Source organism: Agelaius tricolor, unplaced genomic scaffold (assembly GCF_023055355.1).
Source record: "Agelaius tricolor isolate 1412-34295 unplaced genomic scaffold, bAgeTri1.0.p SCAF_3, whole genome shotgun sequence".
Classification (NCBI taxonomy): Eukaryota; Metazoa; Chordata; class Aves; order Passeriformes; family Icteridae; genus Agelaius; species Agelaius tricolor.
Window position 1 is genome coordinate 13,609,367 of NW_027269263.1, and position 12,275 is coordinate 13,621,641.

A 12,275-nucleotide genomic window follows, 5' to 3' on the forward strand; every position below is an offset into this window, starting at 1 on the left:
GGCTAACATATCTGGAAAAGGATATTCCTCTGCCACAGAATAAATCTGTCCCAGCTGCTGTCTGAACCTCTCCTGTGCTGCCACCAGCTATCCTGCTGGAGCCAGTCCACATGAGGGACACCAAGGGGATCAGAGGGATGGAGCAGCTCTGCTGGGAGGAAAGGCTGAAGGAATTGGAATTGTGCAGCCTGCACAAGAGAGGGCTTTGGGGTGACCTCATTGTGCCCCTCCAGTGCCTGAAGGGAGCCTACAGAAAGGTGAAGATCCTCTTTACAAGGGTCTGGAGTGACAGGACAAGGGGGAATGGCTTCCCACTGACAGAGAGTGGGTTTAGATTGGATATTAGGAAGAAATTCTTTCCTGTGAGCCATCATTGCCTAGAGAAGCTGTGGCTGCCCCATCCCTGGCAGTGTCCAAGGCCAGGCTGGACGGGGCTCAGAGCACCTGGGATAGTGGAAGGTGTCCCTGCCCATGGCAGAGGCTGGAACTGGATGGGTTTTAAGGTCCCTTTGAACCCTTTAAACAAGTGACCGTTGTGCACTTCTATGATCCAGCCCTTCCTACAACAGTGGTTGCCAGTGAGGCTTTCTAGATGAATCCACTCAATCCTGCCTCTCTAGGATTGTGATGTTTCATACTGGCCACTTTGTTGGTTAGTAGCTAAACCAGAGAATGAGGTAAAGGAGTGCTGTCTGTAAAATGAAGGTGATACTTCAGTCCTAACCCTGAAACAGACTCAGGGTTGGGATTTAGTGAGTAAGCCTGCTTGAATTGAATTCATGCTTGTACCACAGTAAATCCTGTCTCAAGAGCTGAAAGAAGTGCTGAATCAGATATTGTTTTGATTTGCTGGTACATATCCTAAATATAATGTTCTTAAGTTTTAAATGTTTAAATTTCTGCTTTAGAAATTCTCTGACTGGAATCTAATAGAAGCAAGGATCCTTGAAACTCTGAATTGAGTGCTGTCACCATTTCCAAAACACCCTTGGATTTTTATGCCACAGTCCGTGTGGACTTCAGATGCTTTTTATATCTAATCTTAGGGAGAGTATTAATTTCAGAGTTGTTGTTCCTGTTGATTAATTCAAGTGCAAGAGTGTGAAACTTACTGTTAAAAATGCAAGGTTATGCTCTCAGCAGTAACCAAATACAAAGGAACTTTAGTAAGCCATCTGTTTTCCCTGGCTTACCTGCTGGCTTGCTTCCTTTCCAATATTTTGTGGGGATTTGAAAATATTTTGCAGCACAGTTGGCTCAAGCCTGGTAGCTCCAAAGATACAAAGTGTTACAGACTGTGATGGGAGCACTATCACTCCAGCCATCAATCTGTGTTTGTGACAGCTGGTTGGAACTCACTGTTTTATGAAGGCCATGAGAATTTTAGACACAGTTAATAATGGTCAAGGTTTGTAGCTATGTCATCACCTGTATCCCAGGTTGGATGAATGCTTTGTGCTATGCTGCAGTTAAATCTTTACTAAGTTGTGTCTCTGGTTTCTTCAGATTGTCACATGTGATTTAGATTAAAACACTGTGCAGGAACATGTCCTAAAGGCTTAACACACTTGCTGAAGTCAGAGATCAGTCTTAGAATTGAAATGCTGAAGCCAAAAATAAAATTTTCAAGATGGAAGAATTATTTCAGGTAAAAACTGAATAGTTGCCATTAACAAAGTGTATCTTTGTAAGAGCTGACGAGAAATGTGGATGAATGCTTTACCTCCTCCTCTCACTTCTCCGCCCCCAAAAGAAAACAAGTTAATTCCTTCTAGCTAATTCTCACCATTACAAAGAGAAGAGACAATTTGTTTTTTCTGTGCTGTAAAGATTGCAGCTCAAGGAGAGATTGTAGCTCAGGGAGAGGTCAGAAATGTTCTGTAATTAGGCAAAATACCAGTTGTAGCATTCCGTGCTTCAGAACAATGTTTCTTTCCCTCGTTTTTTCCCACCAAATTGTTAGCTGTATTGCAGCAGGAGAAATTGCAGTGCAAGCAGCAGTTCATGTTCTAGGCAGTGGAGGGTTCCTGGATGGAAGTCAACTGGTAATTTGTCTGGGAAACTGCAACTTGGGGAATTTTGGGTTATCCAGAGGCACCATTTCATGCAGCCTTTGTTGCCAGAAACACACAACCAAACTGCCTGCACGTCAGTGCTTGTACAAACTCCTGTGTTGGTGCTGTGCTGTCCTCCCACAGGTGAGGGGGTGTGTGTGTGTTTGGTGTGTGTTTAGATATCACTTGTGGCATCAGGATTTCGGCCTGTTTGACACAGATATCACAACATCTTTTGGCCAGTCTCATGGAGGAAAATTCCTTGGTCCTAAACTCTCTCTCAAGCTTGTTCTCAACACTGTCATCTTCATGGTTGTGGGACCTCTGGTTTATTTGTTTCAAGCAGTGCTTTTTATCTCAGAGCATTCTTCTGGAATAGCAAAAGAATAACCTCCACGAGGGTTAGTCCCACAAATAAAGCTCTGTGTAAACACTCTTCTTTCAAAGAAAGTCATGGACTGATTTCAAACCCACAACCTGTTCCTTTCAGTAGAAGTTTTGCCTGCAGAAGACTTTTACTGCATATTTTTTACTTGCACCTGACATGAAATATTTTTGCCCATTTATTGATGGGAAGCTGCATATTTTGTAGGATATTTCTTCTTCATCAGTCTAAAAGAGGAGGCTTTTGGTAAATACTAGGGAGCTTATTTCCAGTAGCCAATTCTGTATTTGCAGTTAACTTCATCTGCAAAAATGTTCCTTGGCTCCATACCTGGATTCTTCTGGTTGGGAAGACCTCCCAAATGCATCCCTGTTCATGCTCTTCTGGATGGCTTATAAACTTTCTGGGTAGCTGGACTGGCTTCTTTGTGCTCGTTTGTTTGGTATTTTCCAATCAAGCCTTACTAGCACTGAGTAATTATTCTTATTAATGGCTCACAGCATGGGTGGAACAAGCTGCCTGTTTGTCCAGTGCCCTACCTGGTGTCATAGTAGGGAAAAACAAGGAGCACAACTTGGCCATAGTGCACAGGGAATGAAAAATAAAGGGTAAATGCCAAACTCCAAATCATGTTTGGTTATTGCTAATTACAAATGAAAGCACCCTGACTTTCAAGTGTACTAAACAACATGCTGGTGACTTGCTGGGGCTACAGAAAGTCGCTGAACTGGTTGGACAAAATTCTGCTGCAGCAGGATTTTAGCCCTGATTTGAGGTGCATGGTGCTTTCAGGCAGTGTGAACCTTGTAAAAAGTAGAAATGAGGTGAAATCAGCATCTTGATTTTAGCTCTCAGGTTTCCTTGTGACTTAACACTTATGGCAAAGTGAATGTCTTGCAAACATCTGCTTGGAATATTGTTTCTTCTTAAATGCTAAAGTCCTTTGCACTTAGTCTGATCTGCTTGTCTTTTGTGAAGCTTCAGCCTTCTCTATTTTTCTCTGTAAATAAGTTGTGGAGAGGTAGCTAAATAGTAGCATATATATGCTATATATATATATTTGTGTGTGAGTATATGTATCTATATGCTGGATTTTCTTCACATGTAAAAACTGAACAAATACCTGAAAGAGTAAGATACCATCAGCCAATTAGGATAAGAGGGGAATTTGGGGAAAATGCTTAATGCATGGTAAACAAGGTAATTGAGGAAGCTTCAGGCAAGGTAATGGAGAAGTGGGGGAAGGAAGTAGCTGTGGAATGCCAGATTTCCAGTACTTGGTTCCAAGCACAACTGTGTGTGGCTGTGGAGCTGATGGCTGACAAACTGGGGAAAAGCTGTGATCACAGGCGTGCTTTGGCTTGCACGCCTCTCGGTAAATTAGTTTTGCATTCCTGTTCCCAGTCTTTGCTGAAATTAATATGCATAAGGTGAACTGGTTTTGAACTCATGGGATTGAGGAACCTGAAGTGAGATTTTTTTCCCCCAGCCCTTCCATTGGTTTCAGAAAGAAATTTGCACAGCGTTAGAGGTAAGGCTTATTTTGCCTCCTCTAAGATAAAAGCCCAATGTGCATTACGGGCACAGATTTCAGGCTGAAAAATATATTTGGAGCTGTCAGATGACCATCAGTGGGGAGGCAAATTAGCTTTTACTGGTATGAAAGTTAACTAACAGCAGATAAAGAACAGAATACCTGTGAAGGAAAACCAAGGACTAATGAAACAGTGCTACAGAATTATATTTTAAAGCAGAGATAAGCATGTGGCCAGAAAATTTTCTGGTTTTCAGACCTCTCTGTGAACTTCTACTGCACAATCCTAGAAACCAAACCAGTCCTAGACCTGTTTTTTTTTGACTTCGTACAGATGAGCTTTGCTTAGAAACTCTAACGAGACACAGTGATTTCAGCCCAGAGATGTTACATTTCTGATGTGAGTGTATGTTCCTAGTGGCAGGTCCCCAGAGGGGAATCTGTGAGCTCTTGTGGGGCACATGGAATCCCAGAATCCATGGAGGAAAAGACCTCTGAGATCATTGAGTCCCACCTGTGATTGATCCCCACCTTGTCAACTAAACCAGAGCACTGAGTGCCATATCCAGTTGTTCCATGAACACCTCCAGGGATGGGGACTCCACCTGGGCAGCCCTTTTATTAACACACTCCTTTAATTCAGCCCTGCCTGTTGGTCTGAGGGATGCACGTACCACAAATTCTTAACCGTATTTGGTCTATTAAAACTATTTGTCCTGTAGGAAATGAATGGGAATGTTTCCCCTGAGCTTGAACTGATTCAAAGGCACTTTGTTCAGATCATTTGCAGCTTTGGTGAATGCTTTCTTCAAACTTGGAAGTGTCAGCAAATATTTCCTTACTATATGATGCTCCTCTTTAGTCTTTGCTTTTTTCAAAGATGGACTGTAGGCAAACAAATGACCAAATCTGATCTGCACTGAGCACAAGACTGTACATTGCGTGCTGACTGGGGGAAAAATGCATTTGCTGGCTTGCTAAATTGAGATAATTCTTTGGATGTTGACAGACAGAAAAACAATTAGAGCTGTCGGATGCTTTGCTGACGTGTGCGTTGTCACATGGAGAGATGGCTTGGTCGGTGCCAGGAAATCTGAACTGTTCAACCCTCAGCAAGTTATTAAGTTAATTAATAAAGTTCCTTACAGCTGGGCTTGGAATGTAAGGTCTGTTTATTTGTGAAGACAACTGGTCCAAGAATAAATAGCAGAGGTCACTGATGAGGCTGGTGAGGTGTTTTCTCAGTCACTGCTATGTTACAGGCTGGTAAAAGATTTTCTTCTGCTTAGTTTATTGGTACATTAAGATGGTGTTAACCCAAGTGAAGTGTTTCTGTGTTTGTACATGGTTAATGCTTGTGTAGATAGAAATTTTCTTTGAATCACCTAGTTTTATGTGGGAGAATGTTTATCAAAACCTCTTTGGGTTTTCAGGTTCTTGTTCATGTCTCAAAAGACTATTTCTATATACATCAATATTCTTAAAGGTGATCACTTTTCTATTGAATGTGCAACTCTATTTGAGATCTGGTTTTACTTACAAGCTTTACATATACTTCTGAACAGGTAGGTTTGGGCAGTATTTTGGGGGTGTTTGCTGCCCTGACTTTACTGCTTAGTGCTTTTCTGCTAAAGCTCATCCTGTTGGTGTGGTGGGGCTCTAACAGGCTCTGAGGTTGTTGCTACCCCCAGCCTGTCAGGTGAGGATCTTCCAGGTGTCCTCTGCATCATGTGTCAGTATTTATCATCTGCTGGGTGAACTGTTTGGTTGTAGATGGGAAGTCATTTTTCCCCTCTAGCTTGGGGGCTGCAGTGGTGCATCTTTTAGATGCAGGAAGAGATGTTCACATCCCCAGGAGAAAGCAGCTCTGGTTACACTGTAAATGTGAACACACTAGGTATTTGTGCAGTGTTCTCTGCACCATTTCTGCCTCCATGTGGTGCAGTTCTGTTCAATCCATCAGCATCATCTGATTTCATGTTTCTTGTGTAACCCCACCCTGCCTGTCTTCACTAATCTCCCCTAATTTTCAGATTTCTTATACTCCATCTCTCTGTTACCCATTTTCCTGGTACTTAAGTCTTAAAAAAATTTTTAGTTTTATCACTTTATCCATATGGGATTACCTGAGTACATTAGCTTCTTTTATTGTATTATCACTATTTATTTTCCCTCTATCAGCCTAAGCAGCCCAGCTGTCTCATTAGGTTTTCTTTGTTTGAGTTTGGTTTTTTGTTGTTGGTTGGCTTGTAGCTGGTTTTTGGGTGTTTGCTTTCTTGTTAGTTTCTGGGGTTTTTAAGCTTTAATCATCATTATTGGTGGCCTGGTTTTTTTGGTTTTTTTGTTTGTTTGTTTGTTTTTTTGTTTTTTTTTTTTTTTTTTTTTTTTTGAGGGAGCGTTCTATCATTTGAAGACAACAAACTTTAGTCAGTTTAGTACAAATTTTTTTTCATGGTATCATTGCAGAGCCTATGGAAAAACCTAGGAAAATATATTAGACAACATCTGGTTCCTCACAGAACCAGCACAGTGCTGGCAGGAGTCAAAGCACCCCTAGAACACTTTCCCTGATGCATCTTTTTGTTTTAGAGGGGGAGAGAGAAGCAATCTGTCTGCTCGCTTTGCTCTCTGGGTTCTGGTACAAAATGCATGGGTTTTTTGGGAATAGGAACCTTCAGCTGCTTCTGCAGGGAAACAAAAGTTGGACTCTCATAGATGGCTGTAATTAAAAATGTTTCCCTCTTGTTTTTCTGCAGCTCCACCTGCCAGAAATTATTGAACTAATACTGAAAGCTACTTACTAGTCCCTGGAAACATTCAGGCAGCATATAAAGGAGTAGGGGCACCTGTTACTGAAAACTGTTATGAGTTTATTCTGGAGTTGTTTATTTAGTGCTTTTTCTCTGGGTGCTCTTTTTGTAACAACTCATAAAATTTCAGGAAATAAACTGTAATGAAGCTTTGGGTAAGTCTGCAGAAGAGGTAGACATTGTTGTAGCATGGGATCCTAGAATGCAGCCATAGAATTATTGAGGTTGGACAAGAACACCAAGTCCAACCTGTGCCTGATACCCACCTTATCACCCAGCCCCAGAGCACTGAGTGCCACATCCAGTCCTTTCTTGGACACCTCCAGCAGTAGGGACTACAGACCTCCCTGGGCAGCCCCTTCCAGTACTTGACAAACCTTTCATTATTAAATTTCTCCGGATATTCAATCTGAGCCTCCTCTGGCACAACTTGAGGCAGTTCCCTGGGAGCAGAGCCCAACCAGCCCCTGGCTCTCCCCTCCTGTCAGGGAGGTGTGGAGAGCCAGAAGGTTCCCCCTGAGCCTCCTTTTCTCCAGGCTGAGCCCCTTTCCCAGCTCCCTCAGCTGCTCCTCATCAGACTCATGCTCCAGCCCCTTCCCCAGCTCTGTTCCCTTCCCTGGACATGCTCCAGGCCCTGCATGTCCTTCCTGAAGTGAGAAGCCCAGAACTGGGCACAGATTTGAGGTGTGGCCTCCCCAGTGCCCACAGCAGGGGGACAGTCACTGCCCTGGCTCTGCTGGCCACACCATTGCTGGCCCAGCCCAGGTGCCAGTGACCCTCTTGCCCACCTGGGCACAGCTGGCTCGTATTCAGCTGCTGTTGACCAGCACCTGCTGTCCTTTTCTGCTGGGTACTTTCCAGCCACTCTGCCCCCAGAATGCTTCAGTGTGTGGTTCCTGTTGTTGTTTTCAAAGCAAGGAGGTTGTATTGGCTCTCAAGGAGGTGAAGTTGTTAACTTCTTTGTTATTTGCGATTCTTTGTTCTAAGACCAGGATTTTTCTCTGTTCCAGCTGCTGCAGGAAGTCAGCTGCATGTCTCTGGTGCAGCTGCAAGAATGACTTGACTGATTTGCATTCATGGCTCTTGGATGATCTGGTGAACCATGGAGCTCAAAGTATGGGTGGATGGAGTGCAGAGAATTGTGTGTGGGGTCACCGAAGTCACAACATGCCAGGAAGTTGTAATAGCCCTTGCTCAGGCTATTGGTGAGTATTGCCAGATGGGAGGTGGGGTGAAGCTTTTTGTGTGAAGCTAAGCCCAGGGGAGGTGGGGGAGCACTGGGTACCAGCAGAGCAGAAAATGCAGCGTGCAGTGGGATAATCTTGCAGTGTAAACTTGTAGCCTTGGATTTTTCACGTGCCAGAGAGACTGAAAAGACAGAAAAGAAACATTTTGAAATCTATAACCTTCCTTTCAGTAAAAAATTTATTCTCTCTATAATAATAATTATGCTGCTATTGGTTGTTGTAAATAAAGCCTGGACTAAGGAAGGTGCTAAACTGTCAATATTCTGAGTACCAAAGAAAATAGAATTGGTTGTTCAAAAATAGAATTGGCAGTTCAATATAATTGGTTGGCTAATGAAGTTTGTTGAAATTATACCCACTGTAAGTATCTTTAGCTATACTGGGAATAGTATAGATCAATGAAATAGATCCTTCAGGGTCTCCTCTGACTCCTGCATGCCACATAACTCACTGCTCATGAAAGGGTAACTTGGAAGTCTTTAGACTGTTATCCCTTTGCTGAACAGTTTAGAAGAGAAAAATAAAATCTTTCAGGCTCCACCACAGGAAAGTCTTGTTAGATATTTCTCAGTGATTAAGGGCATCCTGAATAAGCCTCAGCCTTATCCCATCAGTATTTCCTATGCTGATACCTATTCTTCACTAAAATGTTATAATTTGCTTTACATACTATTTAAATTTCGTATATTACAGTATTATTAATAATACTATACACTATATACTAGATAATAATACTACTAATTAATAGTATTATTACACAATACTATGCAATTTAAAACTTATGTTTTACCTAAAATGAATAGTTTAAAGGTGAGCTTCTGTATTTTTCAGTATGCCAGCAATTTTGCAAGATTGTATTAGCAGTCTGACTCAATTTGAAAAGAATGATTTTCTAATAGAAAGTTAGATCTGTGAATGTCAGCAAGGTATTCTCCCTGTAAGCACAAAGTCAATTTCTCTGAAATTGATGTTTGTTTATTTAAATGTTAAACTTCTAAACATAATTTCCATCTACTTATATCTGATGGAGTGGAAGACTGGCATTTTTATACTTTAAGAAGATTGAACAAAATATGCTTATCTATATGCACCAAATAGCTTTTAAAGCTTCATTTAAAAATTGTAGAAAGTCAGTTTTTCTCTCAAGTATTGTAGTTGATGTTAAACTGTTAAATGTTTCTTTACTGGTTTTGTTGCAGCTTTTTGTTTAATGGTAATTGGTTCATCAATAGCTTCCATATCTCAATTTCTGCATGCAGAGAAACATTCTCAAAATTTTTGAGAAACAATTCTGCTGGCATGATCATTTTCTAGTCATGATTAAGTGATATATGTTTAGAAATATTGTAATGGTTGTGATACTTTTGTTCTTCACTTTGTTTTTAATATCCCTTTCATTCTGTTTCCTTTGCCTTCTCCCACAGAAATGTCAGACTCCCAGTTCTAGACAGTAATTTTATGTTCTCCTGTGTAATTTCTCCTTGGGTCTTCTTCTGTATCCTCAGTTATTAGCCTGAACTCTGTAAAGACTCCCTCAGCCTTGGAAACACACACAGGTTTTTGTCAGCTCTGCAGACTTCCTTTTCTGTAACACGTCACCAGTTTGTCTGGGACAGGCGACACTGGTTCCATGCTGAGATAAATTTCAGCTGCAACCAGAGCCAAATCAAGAAAATCCTTTGGAAATTCCTTCCCAAGGCAAATAGCCTCTGTAGAAAACCCCCAGAACAATTCCCCTCTTGCTGGGACAGCTAGGACAGTATCAAGCACCATATAAATTACACCTGTGTGTCTTTGGCAGGGGGGGCTTTCCCAGCCCTCCTGTCAGGCCATTCATCAGGACAGAACCATCTGGCTGCCCCTGTGATTTGGATGTAGGTCCCAGCTCACCAGGAGTAATTGTCACTTGAATTTGAATGGGAATCTATGAAAATGGATCCCTCTAACTATCACCTGACATTTGGTGGTGGAAAGTAGCCAGTCTTAGTTGGCTTCCTCCTCGCTTGGCTCTGATGGGATTTTCCACTTTGCTGTCTGGCTCCTTCAGCAGTCACATAACTTGGCTGCACTCAGGATTATTTTGTCTGTCTGTAAAGTTTGTGAGATACTCCTTTTGTTTTGTTGTGCCTTCCAGTTTATTACTAGGTCCTTGACTTAAAGCATACAACACACAAAACACAGTCTTCTTCACTGAGCCTGAAATGTGAATTGCAAGAAATATATTATTTTCTTGAAGTGTAGTGTCTGGAATATCTGAAAGTTGGCTTATTTTATAGCCATATCCACTGAGGAAGGCACAAGCCAAAGATACCTGGATTAAGACATCCATACTTAAGAAGTTTCTCATGGACAAATGAAGCTGCCTCTATTCTAGACATGTGAAAAATCAAGCTTTGTCCAGTATTTCAGAAAGAGGAAAATCAAAATTAGTATGGAGCTGTGCTCAGAAGGCACCTTTGGACAGTATCCAACTCTGCTGCTCAGAGTAGGGCCAGGCAGAGCAGGTTGCTCAGGGGCAGCTGGGTTCTGAATATGCACAAGTGTGGAGACCTGACTGTAGCAGTGTTCACTCACCCTGGCAGTCGGAGTGTGCTGTCCTTAAATGGAATTTCTTGTATTTTAAAAAATGCCTTTTGTTGTCACTTGATCAAATGCAGGGTCCTGTCTCCTGATGCTGTGATAAAAGCAACAAAAATATTTCCATCTATGCACTTTCCAACTCTTTCCCCCATATCATGAAAATTCAATAACAACTTCAGGATACAGTTTCTTGGGTTTTTTTTTTGTTGTTGTTGTTGTTGTTGTTTTAATGTTCTGGGGCTATTTTAGCATTAAAAAATCAAGTTATACTGGGCTATGAGCCTTTGTAAGAGGTTCTGTTCCATAGCTAGTGTCTGTCTAATCCTTTGGCTGTGGCATTCTGTCACTAAAACTTCCCTGCCTAATGCTCCTTAATTCCTTAGAAATTGGAGCTCTTCCAGTAAAAAGTCTCTCTCTGGGGCTGTACTCCTGATAAATAACATTTGTGTTACCTGTTCTTGCACTGTGAACTCCTTCCCTTTCCCCTGCTGCCCATCTCTTCATCACTGCAGAACAGGAAATGACTACCCAAAGTAAGAATTCTAGGGTTTTTTGGTTGGTTGTGTTTTTGTTTTGTTTTTTTAAATTTGTTTGGATTGAAGATAAATCTCAGTCTCAAATGAACTGAAGTTAAATCTCAGTCTCATTCTTTAAAACAAAAGGGAAAAAAAAGGGGAGAATTGTCTCATTTGGTGCCCCAACAGAGCTTATTTTTAAAAATGTGTATGTAGTTTATTGAATGCAAGAGAAAATAATATCAGTTGGATATAACTTTGGATACTAAAATTGTCTGTATCTGTAACTCAGAAGGAGTTGGAATTGCCTCAGCTGGAGGGCGGGTCGCTGGAATTCTGTTCAAGACAGACATAAAACTATTCAGTTACAAGTTTCCAGAGAGTGAAATCATCTCTCACTGGGCTCTTTAAGAACACTTGATACTACCCTTTATGAGTTTTATCTAGGTCTGCTTTCTTTTTAACTCAAACTGTTTGCAAGTGACAAAGATTTGGCTTTTTAATACAAATAAGAGAAGAGATTATTTAATAATGAGAAACAAAGCCTTCACCAAAAAAAACCACACCTCAGCACACAGTTTAAATAGAGAACCACGAGTCTTGTTTTGAAAATATTTTTACCAGGAGAAATGAGCTTTTCCAAGGTTCATCCTTGTCTCTTTTAAAAATGTCCCATTCTCTGCTAAGTTTTCTGTGCATTCTGTGAAAATCAGAATGGCTTCATATAAACATTGCTTGGTCATTTTGATTCCTGTTCATAATTTGGACAACTGAAAAAAAGGAAAAGAGAGTTCTTGATACTTTTAAACTTTGTGTGTGATGAGATGATTGATGAATCCCGCCAAAGGTCTGTTTTGAATGTGTGTGAGCATAGTGACTCCTCTCAAAAAGTCATTGTAATAGTGAGGGGAAAAGCAGGTGCATCCTAAAAAAGTGAGTCAATCATTTTAGCTGATGGAGTTTAACTATAGATTATTTTTTTAAATTGGCTTTTACTGGTTGTTTTCCATTCAAACACAAAAAATAAAAAATCTTCCAAAGGAATGTGGTGACAAGTAGTGCAGTTACAAACACACTTGTCCTGTTCCTTCAAAGTGCTGCTTTCCCACTTCCAGCCCCCATGAGGATTTTTATTGTATTTGTTGTGATT

The 12,275-nt window shown here is 41.1% G+C and overlaps 1 protein-coding gene across 3 annotated transcripts in view; it reads left to right on the forward strand.

The window, feature by feature from the left end:
- The window catches only part of RASSF8 (Ras association domain family member 8), a 74,591-nt gene that overhangs the window by 45,411 nt on the left and 16,905 nt on the right, over nt 1-12,275 (forward strand). For all 3 annotated transcript variants that reach the window (XM_071422543.1, XM_071422542.1, XM_071422544.1), the window contains one exon: nt 7,794-7,988. In XM_071422543.1, the coding sequence (XP_071278644.1) occupies nt 7,886-7,988 (103 nt within the window). In that variant the 5' untranslated portion in view covers nt 7,794-7,885. The remainder of the gene's footprint in view (nt 1-7,793; nt 7,989-12,275) is intronic.